Here is an 18780-nt window from a genome sequence, read left to right on the forward strand (position 1 = left end):
TGTACATTTTGAAGTGCTATCAATAGGTCAATACAAAGAGATGTCTACCAAGGCATCTAGCCAGGAATAAGTGCACGCTGCCGCTGGCTAGGCGTGCACAGGCAAGCAAGCATATGTCTGGTCTTGGGAGATGATGATATGCATTAGTGAGTACTGTCATAGCAGACTGAGTACGAAACATGTGACCAACTCAGGCACGTAATGTTTGAAAGAGCACTCATGTAATACACAGGGTGTGCCCTCATATGATTGGAGGAGAAAACACAGCATGAAGCAGACGACCATGGAATGAGACCACAGCAAAGATTAAATACCTTTTTGGTTTTTTAATATTGCAGACATGTATTCTTCACTTAAATCAAAATTAGGAATAATATTATTACTGAAGATGTTCTTGCAATCACGAAATCTGCCAATACCTGTTGGACTCACTTGCCTGCTCGCAAGGTAGCTGCTTAAAAACATTGCGAAGAAGAGAGCCGGCGATTTTTTTACTGTTTTTGAAACGAGATTATCAATTTACTGCTGCATGCGCTGCAATATTTGGCTCACATGTTCACAGAAGCCTCGTCTACAGATTGGCAATATTTTCTTACTATGATCAAAAAGTGTTTCAGGGTCCGTTAAATTACAACTTAGAGAGCTCAGTCAGTATCATTCTGCATTCCTTTGATACATGGAGCTCAATGCTGGCACATGCAGGGTAAAAGGTGTTGCGGAGCTGCATGGCATATCGCGAGAAATTATAGGCACCAAAAACCTGCCTTACACAGTTATATTCGAGGACACAAATTACAATGCCCATGTCACACATGATTGCATGCAGCAGCACACATAGCACACACATTAAAGTCTGTAGTCATGTGCAAGTACCTAACAAGCATCAGCTATGGTATTTATGGTACATTTGAAAGCATTTGAAAACAATATGAAATAATTTGCAGCTAAGCTAAGCCTAAATTTTCATGGAGAACAAGTTCCAAGTGCTCGAAAACTAGCCTCCATGTGCAGTATGGAAATACCTAGGGGAAACACACACTGCAGGAAAACTCCCAGGTGCTTGATTCAGTTCTCAATGATTGTTTTGTGTGCACCTTGTCTATGGAATGTTTGTGAAGAAGTCACTACCTGCATCTTCGCACCTTACCAGCATTGATTTGTATCGGTTACCGCAAATAATTGTAAGAATGCCATGTCCCCCCCACCATCATACATTTATTACATTTAATGCAATCTTTCTATGAGTACCAGGCTCCTGCCTGTCTGTCATAAAATGTGGGTTGCCAGATAAATGGGGGATACATAATCAGTTTTTTACAATAACAAAAGCTTTGAGGAGCACTAGAAGAGGTCATCGAGAAGAGGTCATAGAGGCAATCTGAAATTCAGGCATTAAGTCACTGCAAGCATTATAGAATGTTTATCAGCATGCTGCATGATATTGTTGAAAATTATCAGTGAAATACAATTTGGCATAAGGCTTCAGCTTGAAAAACATTTTAAAAAAAACATTACCTGCAATATGGAAGGGACCAATGCAAGCAGCCTACTAAGCATTTCTAATATCAGCATGACAGTGTATATGCTTTTACACAACCTTAAAGGCACTGAAAGCAATTGCCAAAGATTTGATCGATTTTAATATGTAAATGTAGATGTACTGTAGTATACTACTTAGCAGCATCAACTTTCATTCTGGAGGAATCCACCATGTCAGAGAGGGTTGTAAGATGGTGATAGCACTGAGGACACAACTGCATGACCACAGTTCCAACCAGTACAACATAGGCTTTCAATGTACAGCATAGGCTACTTATAATGTAAAGCAGCAGGAGCCTCGAATTTTTGAGCTATTAGAGATACCGCACTATAGTCAAGCAACATTTCTCAAAGGCTGTGCACGTGAAAAACACGTAAATCAAGCAGCTGCGTGTGTCTGGGAACCAAAGCATATGACCAAGATGTGCCCTCATTTTCATTGGCAAGGAGGTTCCTCCATTTCCCAAGTGGCGTACAACCACTGCGAAGCATTTCACTGACTCTGCACCAAAACCGCAACTTTAATTGGCAATTAGCAAGAGGACGGTGCTGGTTAGGCCTAGATGGCAGGGGTGACAGGCGGCATGCTGTCGCGGGAAGCTTGTCCTTCACATATATTTGTAACCATAGATGAATGCACTGAAATCTGGCGCAAGATCATGTGCACAGGCTAAACTGATGGCAGCGTGCGTGAAGTGGGATTTGCAGGCAATCAGCCAGACACTACTGCAAAGGCATATAGCAATAGTTTTTATGTGCACGTACTGATAGGAGTGACGAAAGCTTCCATGTGGACAACATTCCGAACTGATGAATTTGCAGAACAGAAAGCGCCACAAATTGAAGATCGCAGGCACCAAATCTGCCTGTCGCTATGATATGCATCACGACAGGCGAACGCAAAACACATACATGGCCTTGACCGATTTTTCTGTGGTGATGAACTTCACCGTCGAAATTGAGTTTTTCCAGCCTGCCCGGTAATTAAGACATTTTTGACACCCAGTAAATGTCCGAAAATATTAGTTGGCGACTGCATTTACTTTCCGAACACAAACTGGAGAGCCAAAGAGCAACAATACACGTGCATTTGGTGTAGACCGCGCGTCGCTGACAAGCGCTCAGACCAAAAGGCTCCTTGGTCCCCTCAGCAACTCCCGCGTGCCCACTGAGCCAGCACGTTACCGCCGCCTTTTTTTTTCTCTGTTCCTTCTTTGTTTGCTCGTACCCTGTCTCCTCCGCCTCTCCTACATCACCCTCATCACTCTCTCCTTGGCCGGAGCACCTAGTTAAGAAGTGCATTCACTGCTTCACTTGTCTGCAGGATTTTCTGGCAACTGCATTATAACTAGTATTTCATCTTGCACTGCTACACCATAAGCAATATGCATATTGCACATTAAGTTCTATGGTACGATAAACAGGAGTCAGAAATGACCGCATTATATCCAGTCCTACACTATAAGTCGTTACATTATAAGTGGTCCGAGCTGTACTTGTTTTGTACTGATTTAAGTCTTTATAGTTCACACTCATATTGTATGTTATACGAAAAGAAAGTTGTGTAAAAAGACACACTAACAACAAAGCATACATACTAATTTTTCAACACCTCTCATGCACTTGAATAGCTGAAGGCACGAAAATTACAACAGAAGCGCGATACAGAGAACATGAGGCAAACATGAACAGTTCGTAACAACACAAAACATCTTCCAAATCACCAATATAGAATGTACACAGCAAATCACTTACGAGGCAAACTGCCATCAATCTTCTTATGAGTGAGCAGGGTAACTTTCTGAGCATGAGGTGGTGGTGTGGGGACCGGTGAGAGGCTCTGCTGGGAGTCTGTTGGTGATGAGAGTGAGGAGACTCGCTTTCCAGGTGGGCTGTCCAAGGAGCCCAGGGACCCAGAGCTCTCAGTGTGCCCTGCCACATCAAACAGTTATGCTAGGCTTTAGAGACACTAAAGAAAAACACGGTAGAATGCTGCTGAAATGTTGCTGGTTGTTATATTTTCCTGGCTCCTAATACCTATAATCCTAATCTATACTAATATCCTAATCTTAATTCTAATCCCATACTAATATACATCATATCTGCCCTCTTTAGATGACCTGACACAGCTTACAGAACTATATCTTTTTTTGGCGCAGTGTTACGAAGTAGTAAGCTTAGTGCTCGAATACTTTTTTAATTCATAAATTTTCAGCAATTAAGACAAATCTGAGGTGCTACATAAAATTTCTGCTTCCTAGAGTCAATGGAATTGAGCTTCACTAAAATGGGTCAGTGGCTGTCTAATAAGAGTATGTATCTCTTTGTTTCACACGATTACTTGATTAAGGAAATTGGAGTTGGTCTCGAGCTAGAGCTTCTTAACACCACTGTCAGACTAGCTCAGTAATAGCAGCGTGTACTCACCCCTATTTTGCCACTGAAGAACAGCTGACTTAAAGTCATCGCCAAGCTGCTGGGACAGAGGTCTAGTAGGTGAAGAGTCTGATGCATTGCTTGTGTCAGATAAATGTGATGAGCTGAAATAAACAGGTTTACCTGAAGCATTCATTGATGACAAATTGTCAAATCCTACTTCCATACACCTGCAAATTAATTTGCTTATGGTACTTCAAGGCTCCCACAATGGAGACATGAGGTGTTCTGCTGTATGAATGAGGATATGTTTTATCAGCATACACAGTTGACTTCGGTTAATTCAACCTTGAAGGGACTGATGGAATTGATTTAATTATCTGGCAGGTCAAATAACAAAGAGGCAGAAGAAAATGTCTACACAAACCACTGCGCTTCATATGTCAGTAGTTATTTAGTGCCTGAGTATAATGCACCCCTTAATCTAATACATGCCCAGTAATTATGGGTCCATAAAAAGAAAGAACAATGCACACTCAAACAGAATGCGCAACTAAATTTATAATACGCACGTTTGCACTCATAAATTAAGCATGCCTCTGATTCTGGTAATCAGAAATGCAGGGGTGGGCAAATATCACATTTACAATTTCAAAGCGAATTCAAATAACAGAAGTTAAAAAGTGAATCGAATCAAATATTTTTCAAACACAAATAAAGGGGAACCCCAGTTATATGTCCCCTGGTTTTGCGACGACCCGGGTTTTACGATGGATTAACGCAGTCCCGGCGAAGTCCCAATAGAAGTAATGCATTAAAAACCCCGGTTATCCGACGCAATTTTGTGCCTGACCCGCGTTTTACGATGACCCTCGCGAAACACGGGACGGAACGGCGGACGAAAGAAAAGTGCCGCGGGTCTCTTTCCTTGCTACGTATCTCCGCATGCGGAGCAGTAGACACCGCTCGACCGGTTTGCTCTAGCGCAGATTTCTTTCCTGCCTTCTCTCATCCTTCGTTTCTCTCTCCCCCACCAGCAGCCACCCGCGACGCTCGCTCTGCTGAAATAGCGCCTCTTCTCCACAATCACTTTCTCCCTCTCTTCTCGGTGTCGCCTTTCGTTGCATTGGAGAAGAATTTCTCTCCTTCCAGCTTCCCAGCAGCAGATTGCTGAAGAGGTAGCGTGGAGAGGCCTAGGTTTATCACACGTGTTCGTCTTAATCCTAGCGGCCAGCGTTCAGCAGAGGTTTTGAGTTGTGTGGAGCAACGCGACGCACGATGTTTCGAAAGTGGACAGTTCTGTCGCTTGGTGATAAGCTGAACATTATCGAGGAAGCGGAAAAGCGACATGGAGCTATGAAAGCCAGCATTGCCCAGGACTTTAAGATACCCAAATCTTCGCTTAAGACGATCCTGGCAAACAAAGCGGTGATATTGCAGAATGCCAACAAGTTCGGGCTCAAGCGGAAAGCGGCAAAAAAAGGACAGCATGAGAAGTTAGAAAAAATTCTCATCAATGGCTGCATCAAGCATGAAGCCCTGCGATCAATGTTGACAACGCCATTCTAAAAGAAAAGGCGGACCTTGTGGCATTGTTTCTGGGCATCGACCATTTTCAGGCATCGAACGGGTGGCTGGATTGCTTGAAAAAATGAAACAGGATTGTGTACAGCCGCTCCTACAGAGAAAGCACTTCCGTAGACATTTCGACGGTGAATGAGTGGTTGGAGTCGCTACCGGAGATGATTGCTGCATACAAGCCCTGCGACGTTTTCAACATCGATGAGACCGGTATTTTTTACCATATGCTGCCCGAGCAGAGCCTTGCGTTTAAGGGTGACAGCTGTCATGGTGGCAAGCATAATCAAGAGCGTGTAACGGCACTATTCTGTGCTAACGAGGATGGTTCCAAGAGGCTGCCCATGCTTGTTGTTGTAAAGTTTGCAAAGCCACAGTGCTTTAAGAACTTGAAGACGCTGCTGTGCAGCTGCTCATTCAACGAAAGGCGTGGATGAGGTCTTCACTCTTCTGCAATTTTTTGCAGCAGCTGGATAACAAAATGGGTGCTAAGGCGAGGAAAATATTGCTTTTTGTGGACAATGCACTGTGCCACCCACCCGATACGTCCAGCCTGAGGAACATAAAGGCTGTTTATTTTTTCTACCCAACTGCACACGCTGGCTGCAGCCGCTGTATGCCGACATCATTAACCCATTGGCTTCCGCGACCGGCGATCCACCGGCTGCACTGGCTGAGGCCAAAGTCACTTTGGCCGGCGAATCGCCAGCCGCTCAGGGTATGGTTTGTTTCGGGTTTCTTCAATAGATGGCAGCACAACACAACTTGTGTAGTGATTGATTCATGTGTTTTCTACCAGATGGACATAGTTGTCCACTGACTGAGGTCAGTTTTGTTGTTTTTATCGACAAAAAGTTCGCACTCCCGTCTCTTTCCAAACATGGCGTCGCTGAGAAAGCGCGCTTTGACGGCGGAAGAAATTCTCAATCTTGTGTTCGAGAGTGATGACGAGAGTGACAACTGCGATGAAGAGGAGGATGTGTCAGATGACGAGAGTGACCGGATTACGGACAGTGACAGCGACAATGAAGACAAGTTGTGTTTAGCGCAAGATCCGTGCGACTCTCGGCCACCATCTCTGAAGGCGCGAAAACTAGAAGACTGGCAATGGGGAGCAGCTAACACAGTGGAAAAGGTTGTGAAGAACACCTTTTGTGGTCAACCGGGCATCAAACGAGCCATCCAGCTACAAGTAGGTGGAAATCCCAGTGCTCTGGCAATGTTCAACGCTCTCCTCAGAGACGGAATTTGGAGCACCATCGCATTACACACAAATGCCTTTGCATGCGAGAAACAGCGTTTGCATCCCGATCCCAGTTGGCATGAAACAACACCGGATGAAATGAAAGCTTACTTCGCTATGTGTGTGTTGATGAGCCAAGTGAAAAAAAAGCACTATTCAATCTTACTGGTCAACAAGAGCTGTTATAAGCACACCATTTTTTGCTTCTGTGATGTCGAGGCAGCGTTTTTGGGCACTCTCAAAATATCTGCATTTCTGCGACAACTCTCTCCCTCAAAGTGGAGATAGGCTTGGAAGTTGCGCGCTGTGCTCGACCACGTACTGAAATGCATTGACACAGCCTATGATCCGGAAGAATGTCTGGCAGTTGATGAGCGCCTTATGAAGTTTCGTGGTCAGCTCTCCTACGTCCAGCTTAACCCCTCGAAATGGGCAAAATTTGGCCTTAAGTTCTACAAACTGTGCGAGTCTTCAAATGGCTACTGCCTGAAGTTTTCGATTTACACAGGAAAAAGTGAGAAGACTCCAGTTACCGCTGGATTGTTGTGCAATGAGGCAGTTGTAATCGACCTTCTAGAAAAACGTCTGCCCGATGGCCACACAGTGTTTATGGACAACTGGTATTCCCCGCCATTGCTATTTCACCACCTAAAGGAAGCTGGTTCGAATGCTGTCGGCACAGTCTGCCTTCACCGAAAGAACATGCCGAAGGATTTCAAGGCGAAGCTGCAAAAAGGCGAATGCAAGTCCCTCTTTGCGCGAGGCATCATGGCCCTCACTTGGCAGGACCAAAAGCAGGTCACAATGCTGTCAACCTGCCACAGTTCAACTGTTCTCACTGATACCGGAAAAAAGGGTCGCAAGAATGGCTTGCCAGTTCTGAAGCCGCAGGTTGTAATCGATTACAACCGAGGCATGGGTGGAGTGGATCGCAAGGACCAACAACTGGCTTCCTTTCCAATTATGCAAAGATACGCCAAAGGCTACAAGAAAATCTTCTTTTATATTATGGACATCGCTGTTTATAAAAGCTACGTTTTATCTGCCAAAGCATCAGGCAAGCGGCTCCACTACACAGACTGGAAAGTGAACCTCGCAGAGGAGATTCTCGAAGCGGCCGTTTTGCCCCAGTACCATGGTCGACGTAAGCCGCCTGTCGCGGCTACACCAATGCGGCTGCAGGCTTCCGAGTGGGCTCATTTTCCTAGCAATATCCCACCAAACAAAATCAAGCAGAATCCATCGAGGCTATGCTTAGTCTGCAAGACACACAGGAAAAAGTCAGAGAGCCGATGGGAACGTGAAAAATGTGAAGTTGCACTTCACATGCCTGTGTGCTTCAAAGCTTTTCATACACGCAAATCATATTAGGCAGGATGATGCAGCGAGCTCTTCCTAATAGAATAAAGTAAATTTTGTTTCTCTACGAGGTGTGCAGCGGAATTTATCGCTTTTTTTAAAGAGCGGCTCGCGCGCCCAACGCGCGTCGCTTTTTCCATGCGGAATACCAGGCAGGAAACGCGGCGGAGGGCGCGGAAGCCAATGGGTTAAGTGTGTCAAGCAGGGGTACCGGAAGCTGTTAGTGCAGCGTTGGCTGGCGGCTATGGAGCGCAGCGAGTCAGAAAAAAAGATCACTGTGCTCGACGCCATGCATTTTATTGCCAGTTCATGGAATGCAGTGTCGCGAAGCACAATTAACTCCTTCAAGCACTGTGGCTTTAAGCAAGAGTGCCCCTCAGACACGTTCAAGCGTTGCCAAGTGTTTTTTTGTCGGTGCATATGTTCTTTCGCCGTCAATGCTCACTTTGTCTCCTTGCTTCTTGTTCTGTCAGGCGACATCGAGTTAAATCCTGGTCCTCCTCCGTCCCTTGACTCTATTGCCGAGAGTTTGTCACACTTAGAACTTGGACAAAATTCCATTCTGTCTGAACTTGCACTGATTCGCGCTTCCCAGTCGAATTTCCAAAGCTTGGTCAGTAGCCTTTCATCGCGCATTGATGCTCCCGAAAAAATTGTCGCAATGAGTCAGGGCAATGATGTCAGTCTAACGCCTAATTCAAACTCAGATATTCACAGCCTTTCATCTGAAATTCGTATCCTCAAAGAAAAATGTGACCGTTCCGAAAACCGAGTTCAGTGAAATAACCTGCTGTTCTTCGAACTGCCCGATACGGCGGATGTAACATGGGAGCAATCTGAAACGGCCGTGATTTCTTCCTGCTCAGATAAGTTAAGCATATCAATCGATTCCGCCAACATTGAAAGAGCGCATCGCTTAGGCCACTTTAAGCAAGGGAAACAACGGCCAATAATAGTCAAATTCTCGCATTTTAAAGATAAATGCAAAATCCTTTCTGCTAGCCCTAAGCTCAAGGAAACAGACTTTTCAATCCGTGAAGATTTTTCAGCGCGTGTGCGTACAGCTCAAAAGAAACCTCGTGCGATTGGCAAAGAAAGTGGCTTAAAATACAAAGTATGGTATGATAAGTTAACCATGGGCGATAAGCAGTTTGTCTACAATGCTGATACAGATTCTTTCGCATGAGTCATAGCGGTCACTATCTATTTCAAGGCTCCCCTCCCACCGTCAGCCACTTTTGCCTCCGTCATGCCCACATGTTCGTGAAACTATGGCTTTTGTTTTAGCAAACATTCGTAGCTAACTTCCAAGAGAGAGTCAGTGGAAGCTTTTCTCAGTGATAACGGCACTGATATCGCTATATTTACAGAATTGTGGCTATCCGAAAATATCCGAGACGAGAAACTGCTTGACAACAATAAACTGTTTTTCATCTACAGACGTGACAGGGTTTCGCACAGGGGTGGGGGTGTTTTAGCCTTTATTAAAACCAGCCTTAATTCTTTTCTTACGACTCATTCCTGCCATGAAATTCTTTGTGTCAGAATTACCCTTTCCGCAAGAACATGCATAGTTATTACATGTTATCGCCCTCCTGACAGTGACAGTTCCTTTACTACTGATATTTACTCGGTTCTGCTCTATCTTAATACTCTTTTTCCTAATTACATCCTCTGCGGTGACTAATTTCCCTGACATCGACTAGGGAAACTTGTGCGCATTTTCTCATCAATCGAAAGATTTCCTTGACGTTTGTCATGACATTCAACCTCAGCCAAACCGTAAGCTTTCCTACAGGTGGCAGTAACACCCTTGATTTAGTCTTTACGTCTAACCCTGAACTCATCCAATCCATATCGAGCACTGACGGTTTCAGTGACCACAACACAGTTATTTTCAACCTATCACTTCCGTTTCCCCAACGGCAACGCTCTGTTAAGTTCATTCGCTATTTTAAAAAGGGATACTTCGCCCGTATCAACTCAGAGCTTGAGAACATCTTTTTTCATTTCAGGCAATCCGCATCTAACAGGTCTGTCGAAAAAAACTGGCTAGCTTTCAAAAATAAACTTTCAGAACTGGTCGAAACCTATGTTCCGCTGATATGCATTTGAGGCAACTCCAACAAGCCCTGGTATTCTAACTCCTTAAGGAGGCTTTCTCAAAAGAAAAAGCGTCTTTTTCGTGAAGCTAAAGGAACTACGCTGGCTTATAAATGGAAGAAATATTTTGCGTGCCTACAGGATTACACGCATCTCCTAAGGTGTACAAAAAGAAAGTTTTTCCCCAATGATCTGTATGGCATTCTACAAACAAACCCAAAGAAATTCTGGCGGATGTTATCACCCAAATCAAGCAACACTCATTGCATTACCCTTTTATATGCGGATGGTTCACAGGTGCCTCCAGAACTTCGATCTGACGTCATGAACTCTTATTTTACATCAGTCTTCACACATGAGCCTGCCTGGAATACACCACACCAAACATTTTTTAACTTTCCTGCGATGGCCCCTATCAACATCACTACTGCTGGCACTTGTGCTCTGATAGACAAACTAAACTTGTCCAGTGCTGCTGGGCCAAACAACATCACTGCGAAGATATTAAAACCCACAAAAAATTAAAAAATGTATCTTCTCACTTTATAAAAATAATCTTTGATCAATCTCTTGCGAACTGTTCTATACCCAGTGATTGGAAAATTAACAAAGTTGTTCCTGTGTTCAAGGTTGGCAGCCGGAGCGACCCATCGAATTATCGTTCTATTTCATTAACTTGCATACCATGTAAATTTCTTGAGCATGTTATGTACTCGCATATTGCATCCCACTTGAATTCCAACTCCTTCAAAAATCAGCATGGCTTTCGTCATGGCTATTGATGTGAATCACAGTTATTTGAGTTTACCATGGAGCTTCACTTTAACCTTGATTCTTTGTTCCAAACCGATGTCATCTATCTTGAGTTTTTCAAAGCATTCGACCGTGTCCCACATCAACGTCTTATGTTCAAACTTTCAGGTCTTCACCTTCACCCACTTGTTTCAGACTGGATTCACAACTTTCTCACAGCTCGCTCTCAGTTCACCATAATAGGCAGACTTCCTTCAAGTTCTACTTGCGTCACCTCCAGAGTACCACAGGGGTCTGCATTGGGTCCACTTCTCTTCTTAATTTTTATTAACAACCTCCCACTCAACATCTCATCCACCACCCGCATTTTCGCAGATGATTGCATTATCTACCGGCGTATAAATACCAAAGACGATCAAGCTGCCCTCCAGAACGATCTGAAGCATCTTGAAAATTGGTGCACATTGTGGATGACGGAACTAAATACTAGGAACTGCAGTTTTATGCAAATTCCTCGGAAGCTCTCTAATTTAACTTATCCGTACTTTTTATTTTCTGAGGACCTATTGCAGGTAGAATCTTATCGTTACCTTGGCATCACAATCAATAGTAAATTAACTTGGGTTGATCATATTACAAAAATCACGGCCAATGCTTCACATACACTTGGTTTTATCAGAAGATCACTTCCCACTTCCCCCGCTAACATAAGAAAACTGGCATAGGAAACTTTTGTCTGCAGTAGGCTTGAGTATGCATCCGCAATCTGGAGTCCTTATCAGTCCTACCTAATTAACATGCTTGAATCCGTCCAGAACCGTGCAGCATGCTTCATATTGTCGACATACGACTTTCATTCCAGCGTAAGCTCCATTAAATCATCACTTGGCCTCACTTCCTTAGCTCTCAAATGAAAAGTTGCACGCCTGTGTTTATTCCATAAGTTATATTTCAATTTCCCCTATCTGCGTGGTTCCCTTATATCTCCTCCCAATTGTACATTGCGCCGCCTATTCAATTCAACTAGCGTCCAACAACTTCATGGCTCCACTAATGATTTTAACATTACATCCTTCCTGACCACAATCGAAGAATGGAACCTGCTGCCCGATTCATTAACTAATGAGCACTATGTGACAAGGTTCAAGGCGATGTTGTTAAATCATCTGGGTTGACATGTTCTTCGTGCTCCGATTTGTGTTTCATATGAAATTTTATTCTTTTTCCTGTATTGAGCTTTTTTTTTCCTCTGTAACCATTGTGTAACCATTCGCCAATGTGTGTGGCGCTTGTGGCATAAAGGCAATATTGAAAAGCACTGTTTTAACTATCACGTTCTTTGCTTCTTTTAATGTCCCTGTGTTGCATTATTATATTTTTGTGACCTTTGTTTTTATTATCTACCTTGTATATGCTCCCCCCTTATGTAATACCACGACGGGGACCTTTAAGGGACAATAAATGATGATGATGACTGCCTCCTCTGCTGGGAATGCACTAACCTCGAAGCCGCTCGAGGCCGATGCAGGCTTTGCCGACGACGATTTCGGGAGTTTAAACCTCACCACGACCTTCGTCGAGTATGTGGAGGCCAACGACAACGTTGTGATCTGCGGCGAGGTGTCGCTGGATGACACCATTGAGGAGGCTTTGCCTAGTACCGACACTGCTGCGACATCGGACGATGACAACGCCACAGATGCCGTGCCTGTGTTTACCGCGTTCTCCGAGGTGTTACAGCACATGGACGGCATCCGGAACTTCATCTGTTCACGCGACGCCGCAGAGGACCTCCTTTTGAACATTGCCCAACTCGAGCGAAAGCTCTTGGTTCACGGATCAAACAAGGTACAAAAGAAACTTACCGACTTTTTTAAAGTTCGCGCCGGCTGGTGGGAATCACGGCAGTGGGCAGTGGAGTGCCATAAAAGTTTGTTTGAATAAAGCATGATTGGTACCTGTACTGCAGCATTAATTTTTATCGCATTTACTTTTTTTGTAATTTGGGTTTTAAAGCCCTGCAGAGTACCGTAAAAACCGGACTATAGGTCGGACCGGAATATAGGTCGATCCCCCAACTAACGAATTCTCAAAATGAAAAAAAAAAATTTCTTTCAATGGCAAAAGTACCGAAAGACATGACACCCTTACCGTGAAACAAATGCAACTCAGGGGGTTGCACAATGGTGACAGTATTTATTTAAATGCTGCTCGCATGTGCACCTGGCCAAGTTTTTAGCGATATCGTGCGATCATCGACCCGCGTGCTTGTCAGCACCTTATTAACGGCGCTGAGCAGCGAAACAAACGAGATACGCGCATGTGTACACATGCCCTTACTTTCGCTATTTCGCCGCTCCGTGCCGTGATGACAAGGTGCTGACAAACATGCGGGTCGGTGGTCGCGCGATACTGTTAAAAATTGGCAGGGTGTACAGTACACAGAAGGGCACGAAGTGCGCAAGCGCTACTCCGAATCAGAGCAACGCCTTTGATCAGAGTCGGATGATGAGTGCTTCTCGCTGCCCAGTCCATAGGCGCGTGCGATCTCTACCGCTTCCAACGGATGCATTCGGCAGTCACAGGCAGCGATCCTACACGCAGCTCTCAGACGGACTCAGCAACCTTGCCTTCCAGTTCCGCAGTCCGCTGCGATCCGGCACGAAATGACGTTTTCTTTTGGTTGTTGCAAGTTGTAATACGTTGCTTTTGCCTCCGCCACTACCGAATGCTCTTTTCGGATACTTCAAGTTCGCGCTGTGCCGCCAGGTTGCCGTGGGCTTCCGCATACTCAATCGCCTTTTTCTTGAAGGCGACAGTGAATTGACATCGGCTTCCGCTTATTTTGAAACAAAATGAAAATGCAGCCTTTAATCAATATAACTTTGCGACAATGGAAATGCAAAATGCCTGTGCCACAACGTCGCCACGCCGCCATAGACGCCGCGCTGCTGCTGATGGCGATGGCGGCTGTTTACTTCATCCGCCCATTGTTGCAAGACTTCCGTAGTTTTTTTGCCAATGTCCGCTATATAAGTCGAGGGTCGACTTTTTGCGATGGTTTTTTGAAAAAAAGTTCGACCTATATTCCGGTTTTTACGGTATGTTAGCAGTTTACATTGAAGTTTCTCGTAAATCCATCACGCAAAATAAGTAGTATTTTTATAAGTATTATTTAGGTTTGGATATTACGACGCCCGCATTTTACGACGGTTTATCACAGTCCCAAGAAAGTCGTATAATCGGGGTTCCACTGTACTACTGATTTTGCAAAAATTCAATTTTTTTAACCAACCACAAGTATAAATAAATAAAAAAAAGCAGAGCTTACTGCACAGTTAATAACGTACAGGAAAATTATGCTTTGTGGTCAACAAATTCTCTAGCACAACACTTTTGCTTGACAGTATAACTGTAGTTACTTAATGTCATGAAGGAAGGATAGCTGCTCGACATGTTTGGGAAGCAGTGATGTCCTCCCCCCTGCATGTCACAATTACTCCAGCCGCCAAGAAGAGCTGCTCAGTGGACGACACACCAGTGTCTGGTATCAGAAGTTATCTCTTCTCAAGCCGAGCCAACAGTGGGCACTATGCTTACACATCACCACTCACATGGCCCTTCTTTTTGGTCCAAAATTTCATCATGTGCATATCTTTCAATCTGTTCTTGTGGCAGTGAAAATTGCTGCTGGTTAGTGAGCTTATCAAAGTCTTTCAGCAGTGCTAACCTGGAAGTAGCCTCTTCTGAAGCTTTTATTTCTGAGGGCATATCTGGGTTTCCTGGCGTTGAAATGTTCCTTGCTTTTTCTAAAGCAAGGTTTTTATTCCAGTTTGCCATTGAAGCACCCCAGGGGTACTTAAGTACTTTAGAACGAAACGCTAAAAACATTGCCAGACTTGCTAGTTGGTCAAATTTAAAGTTTGGAAACTGTGTTTACAAACAGCAGCAGACACAAAAGTTTCCACCTGGCAGCTTGCCAAAATGCACGAAAAGGTAGTGCAGTGTGGGTATTTGATCTGATAGTGCCGGGTAGCCATAAGCACCAGCAGAGACCTCAAGACAGTGCCCCTTTTTAATTATGAGATGCTACACCACACGAAATATATGCTTCACCGCAATACAGTCTGTATTCTTCGCCGCATAACACGGCAGTACTGCGGCGAAGAACTAACAATGGCAATTTTTGGGGGTTTAAATATTTCAAATAGTAAAATTGTATTTCGAACTGAATCGAATACTAACCAATTCGATTCGAATACTTGAAGTTTCAAATATTCCCACACTACAACGGAAATAAGATAAAACCTCTAGAGTTCACCTTAACAGAATGAAAGTTAATCTGCACTTAATGTTCTCCACAGCCGTCAATCTCACGCGGCTTTTTATCACCATTGTTGGACCACAACACGTTGCATTCCTTCTGGCCCACTGCACTTTATATTCTACATCTCTCCAGCCACTGCACTACGATCCCACATGCCTAGACTAAACATTTCATCAGTTCATCCTGCAATTCATACAAGTCTTCGGAGCACTGAAAACCCACGACTTGACTCTGCTGTCACAAACCCAGCATGCAAAACAACTTATCTTTTTAATTAGCTTTCATAATTACCATATTTACTTGAATGTGAGCAGATACATTTCATTAAAAGATAATGTACAAAAGTCGGAGACCGGCTTAGATTTAAGGATGCAGTTTGGCCTCAATCTTCAGGCACTGCCAACCACAGAAAGGTCGATGCTACGAGTTATAAAGCAACAAACAACAGTCATAAAATGAGATCAGACACAGAAGTAGGAATGTCTACAATGGAGATCACACAGGCAAAAGCAAAGGAGGTCGCTAACGTTCCGAGACATCACTCTGAACAAGTTCAGATGCCTGTCTACCTTGCTTATTCAGGTGGTGGACTGCGTTACGCCAGCATGGGATGAAATTCTGGCCTATCTGATAATGCAAGCATTACAAAAGTCCAACATCTTGGCAATGTGTCATGTTCTTTTCAGTCAAAAGCCTTCTTTCATTCGGCTTGCATTCGAGTAAAGTTTTTTTCTCCCTCCCCCTCCATAATGCCCTGACATTCCAAATTTAGGGGGTGAGCCTAGAATAGAATCGAGGTTGGCCAAAATTGGGATAAGTACGGCAAAGCCCAAAAGCAGCCTGCCATCGCTGCCATCCTACATGAAAACTTGTTCTGTCACCATCTTGTGATGACATTGGCGATGATGCTGGCTAATGATGAAGTGTTACTGATGCTGCGAATGCTGTTTCAGTTCCATATTCGATTGTCACGTGCTGGCAGTTTTTTTACCAATTGAAAAAAAGACACAAATTAGAACCTTGTAATACAGTAATATTCTTGTTTCAAATTTTTCAATTGAAATTTTTTTCATCAGCTGAAACAAAATTTACTCGAATTCGAACTTCTAGATCACAAGCTGAAAGGTAGGTAAGTATAATGAGTTGTCTCACATACTTTTGTTTGGAGGGCCTTGATGCTTAAGTGAGGCCTGAACATCATCAAAAAGTGACTTTTTGCCAAATTCAAAAGTAATTTTCTCAAAAAGTAATTGATTTCATAGTCGAACATAACTTTTAACATAAACTTGCCAATGGGGAAAAAATGTTTAAATAAATTATTCTGGCTGAAACACCAATGATGATCATGCAGAAAATTTCTGAAAACGCAAAATTTCTTACTTTCTTACCGAGCCAATTAAATGCAGAAAATCTATAAATGTGTTGACCTATAATGTCACATGAAGTGACTACGCAAGCAGAATATTCTCAAATAAGTTTTGCCAATGTATAGTCGCCGACTGATTTCTCGGACTCCAAAAATTCAAACATGGTCGATTATTCGATCTGCTTCGCGGCACCGCCATTCTCCCCATAGACCATAATGTATAACTGCCGAAAGTTTGGACACCTTGCAGCCTCTCGTCTGATTTTTCGGACACTACTTGAGCCAACTCGATCGAGAGCACAATGCACAGACTCTGACTGGAGCATGGTTCGACTTGCTAAACACCATTTTTGTTTTGAACGAAGCTTCCTTGCTGCCCCACAAAGTGGCGTTACTGCAAATCTCCGCTCATAATCATCGTTTCTGCTTTGTTCTATAGAGTGGCTATAGCAGTTCCGGTCTCAGCTTGATAAGCCACATCAAGACAATCCAGCAGCTGATTTGTTTCTTCGTGCACGACGCTGCGAATAGGCCACGTTTTTTGTTTGTGCGACTGGTGTCGGCGTGACGGCGTGGTGGTGTTTGCTTTGTGTGCTGTGTCGAGGCTGTGGTGATCCAACGCGGCATACGGAAACATCGCGTCAAGTGTCTAATCGCGCCGACAGTGCCTGCGCAGACTGCGCTGGAAAATGCCGGCAAGCGGGTGCCAGGAAACCTAGGATTTGTCGCCTTCCGATGTGCTCCCTACTGACGCCGAAAATGTTCTGCTGAGACCTGCGCAATGGTCGCATTGAGATTCCGGACACCGTCTCATTTGACAGTTTCACAGGTGCTGACACTGCTGTGCTGATGTGTGCAGAACTCGACGACGGCGAGATCATTTGTCAGGTTTCTGCTACACCGCCGGACGATGACTCCGAGTCAGCTCCGATGACTCTGAGTACAAGCAGTGACTGTGCTTTCAGCTGCCTATAGTGACCATACGACCCTCTCCGAGATTCAGGCTTATCTGATTGCGCGTAAACGGAACAGCGTGCAATGGCGCATTCATGATTTCTTCAAGCCTACTGCCGAGCCCGAATAAGTGCGTGGAAATAAAGGACTTCTTTCTTTTTCCTTATTGTGCTTTTTAGGACACCTGTTTATTTGGACATTTCCGCAGGCCCCGTGAGGTCCGAATAAACGGTCGGCGACCGTACTTGGTTTCCCACTTGACTAAAACTTGACCTCCAACCAACTTTTGCTTCTTCACAGAAACTTCAGAGTGCTTACGTCAGCAAAAGTTTTTTTTTTTTTTTTATAAAAATACTTCAGTGAAACCTCATTCACACAATCTCCTAGCCCCAATTTTTCCAAGAGCATTGGCGATGGTCATTTTTTTGGGTCTGGGATGTCTCGTGAGGAATGTCTAAAGGTAAATAGTTTTTTCCTTTGCTTTTTTTTTTGTTGATGATGTTTACCACTTGCTAGTGTAGACAAGCTGTTGACAGATGGAAGATTGAATGATTAATGGGCTTAATGATGCAAGAGCCAGTTCTGGCCAAATAGTGCCAAACACATGGTGGAATGAGTTAACAATGGCACAGGGAAACAAGGATGTAATACAGCTGCAAAGGGGCCTAAAATCAGTTGCTGTATAAATGTGTATAATACATACAGTAGAACCTCATTCATAGTTTTGGAGGAAAATGCGAGAAAAACTTATTAAATCAGAAAACGTTTGATTCGAAGTGACTAAAATATTGGCAGACTCGACTATATTTGACATCTACATAACGCGAAGTGTTGTGCGAGTTGCAGCACAATCACGAGATGCCGACGCTAGTGGTGGGTCCCGAGCAGCCCAGAACAAGCATTGTTTTCCTATTGCATTTTGTTTTATGACAGAAACGGGAAACAAAATGAAGTCGAGCTAGTGGGCATTGCTGGAATATGATGCCACCAGGACGAAACAGGATGCTCACTTCACACTGCCTGCAGCAGGGACCGGCGGCGTGTTTTGTTATTGCTTATTAAATACATGCAGTACGCTTCCAACTGAGCTATGGCACAAGCGCTGGGAAACAGATAGATGAAGATGCTTAGTGCAATAGGGTTGGCAGCAATAGCTACGAATGAGACGTACGACAACCTGCG

The 18780-nt window shown here is 44.0% G+C and overlaps 2 protein-coding genes across 2 annotated transcripts in view; one reads left to right on the top strand and one right to left on the bottom strand.

Annotated features, from left to right (window-relative positions):
* Spn (protein phosphatase 1 regulatory subunit spinophilin) overlaps positions 1-18780 on the bottom strand; it is a 96476-nt gene that overhangs the window by 16677 nt on the left and 61019 nt on the right. Inside the window, exons 15-16 of the mRNA XM_065430946.2 lie at positions 3967-4079; positions 3295-3471 (exon numbers count right to left, since the gene is read on the bottom strand). Of these exons, the coding sequence (XP_065287018.2) occupies positions 3295-3471; positions 3967-4079 (290 nt within the window). The remainder of the gene's footprint in view (positions 1-3294; positions 3472-3966; positions 4080-18780) is intronic.
* Positions 7439-8107, top strand: LOC135901206 (piggyBac transposable element-derived protein 4-like). The gene has a single exon (XM_065430885.1). It carries the CDS (start codon positions 7439-7441, stop codon positions 8105-8107), a length of 669 nt encoding a protein of 222 aa, XP_065286957.1.

Source organism: Dermacentor albipictus, chromosome 1 (genome assembly GCF_038994185.2).
Source record: "Dermacentor albipictus isolate Rhodes 1998 colony chromosome 1, USDA_Dalb.pri_finalv2, whole genome shotgun sequence".
In the NCBI taxonomy this organism is placed as follows: domain Eukaryota; kingdom Metazoa; phylum Arthropoda; class Arachnida; order Ixodida; family Ixodidae; genus Dermacentor; species Dermacentor albipictus.

Bases quoted from the DNA above. Each gene is read 5' to 3' on its own strand.
- LOC135901206 (XM_065430885.1), top strand. From the start codon at position 7,439: ATGCCGAAGGATTTCAAGGCGAAGCTGCAAAAAGGCGAATGCAAGTCC.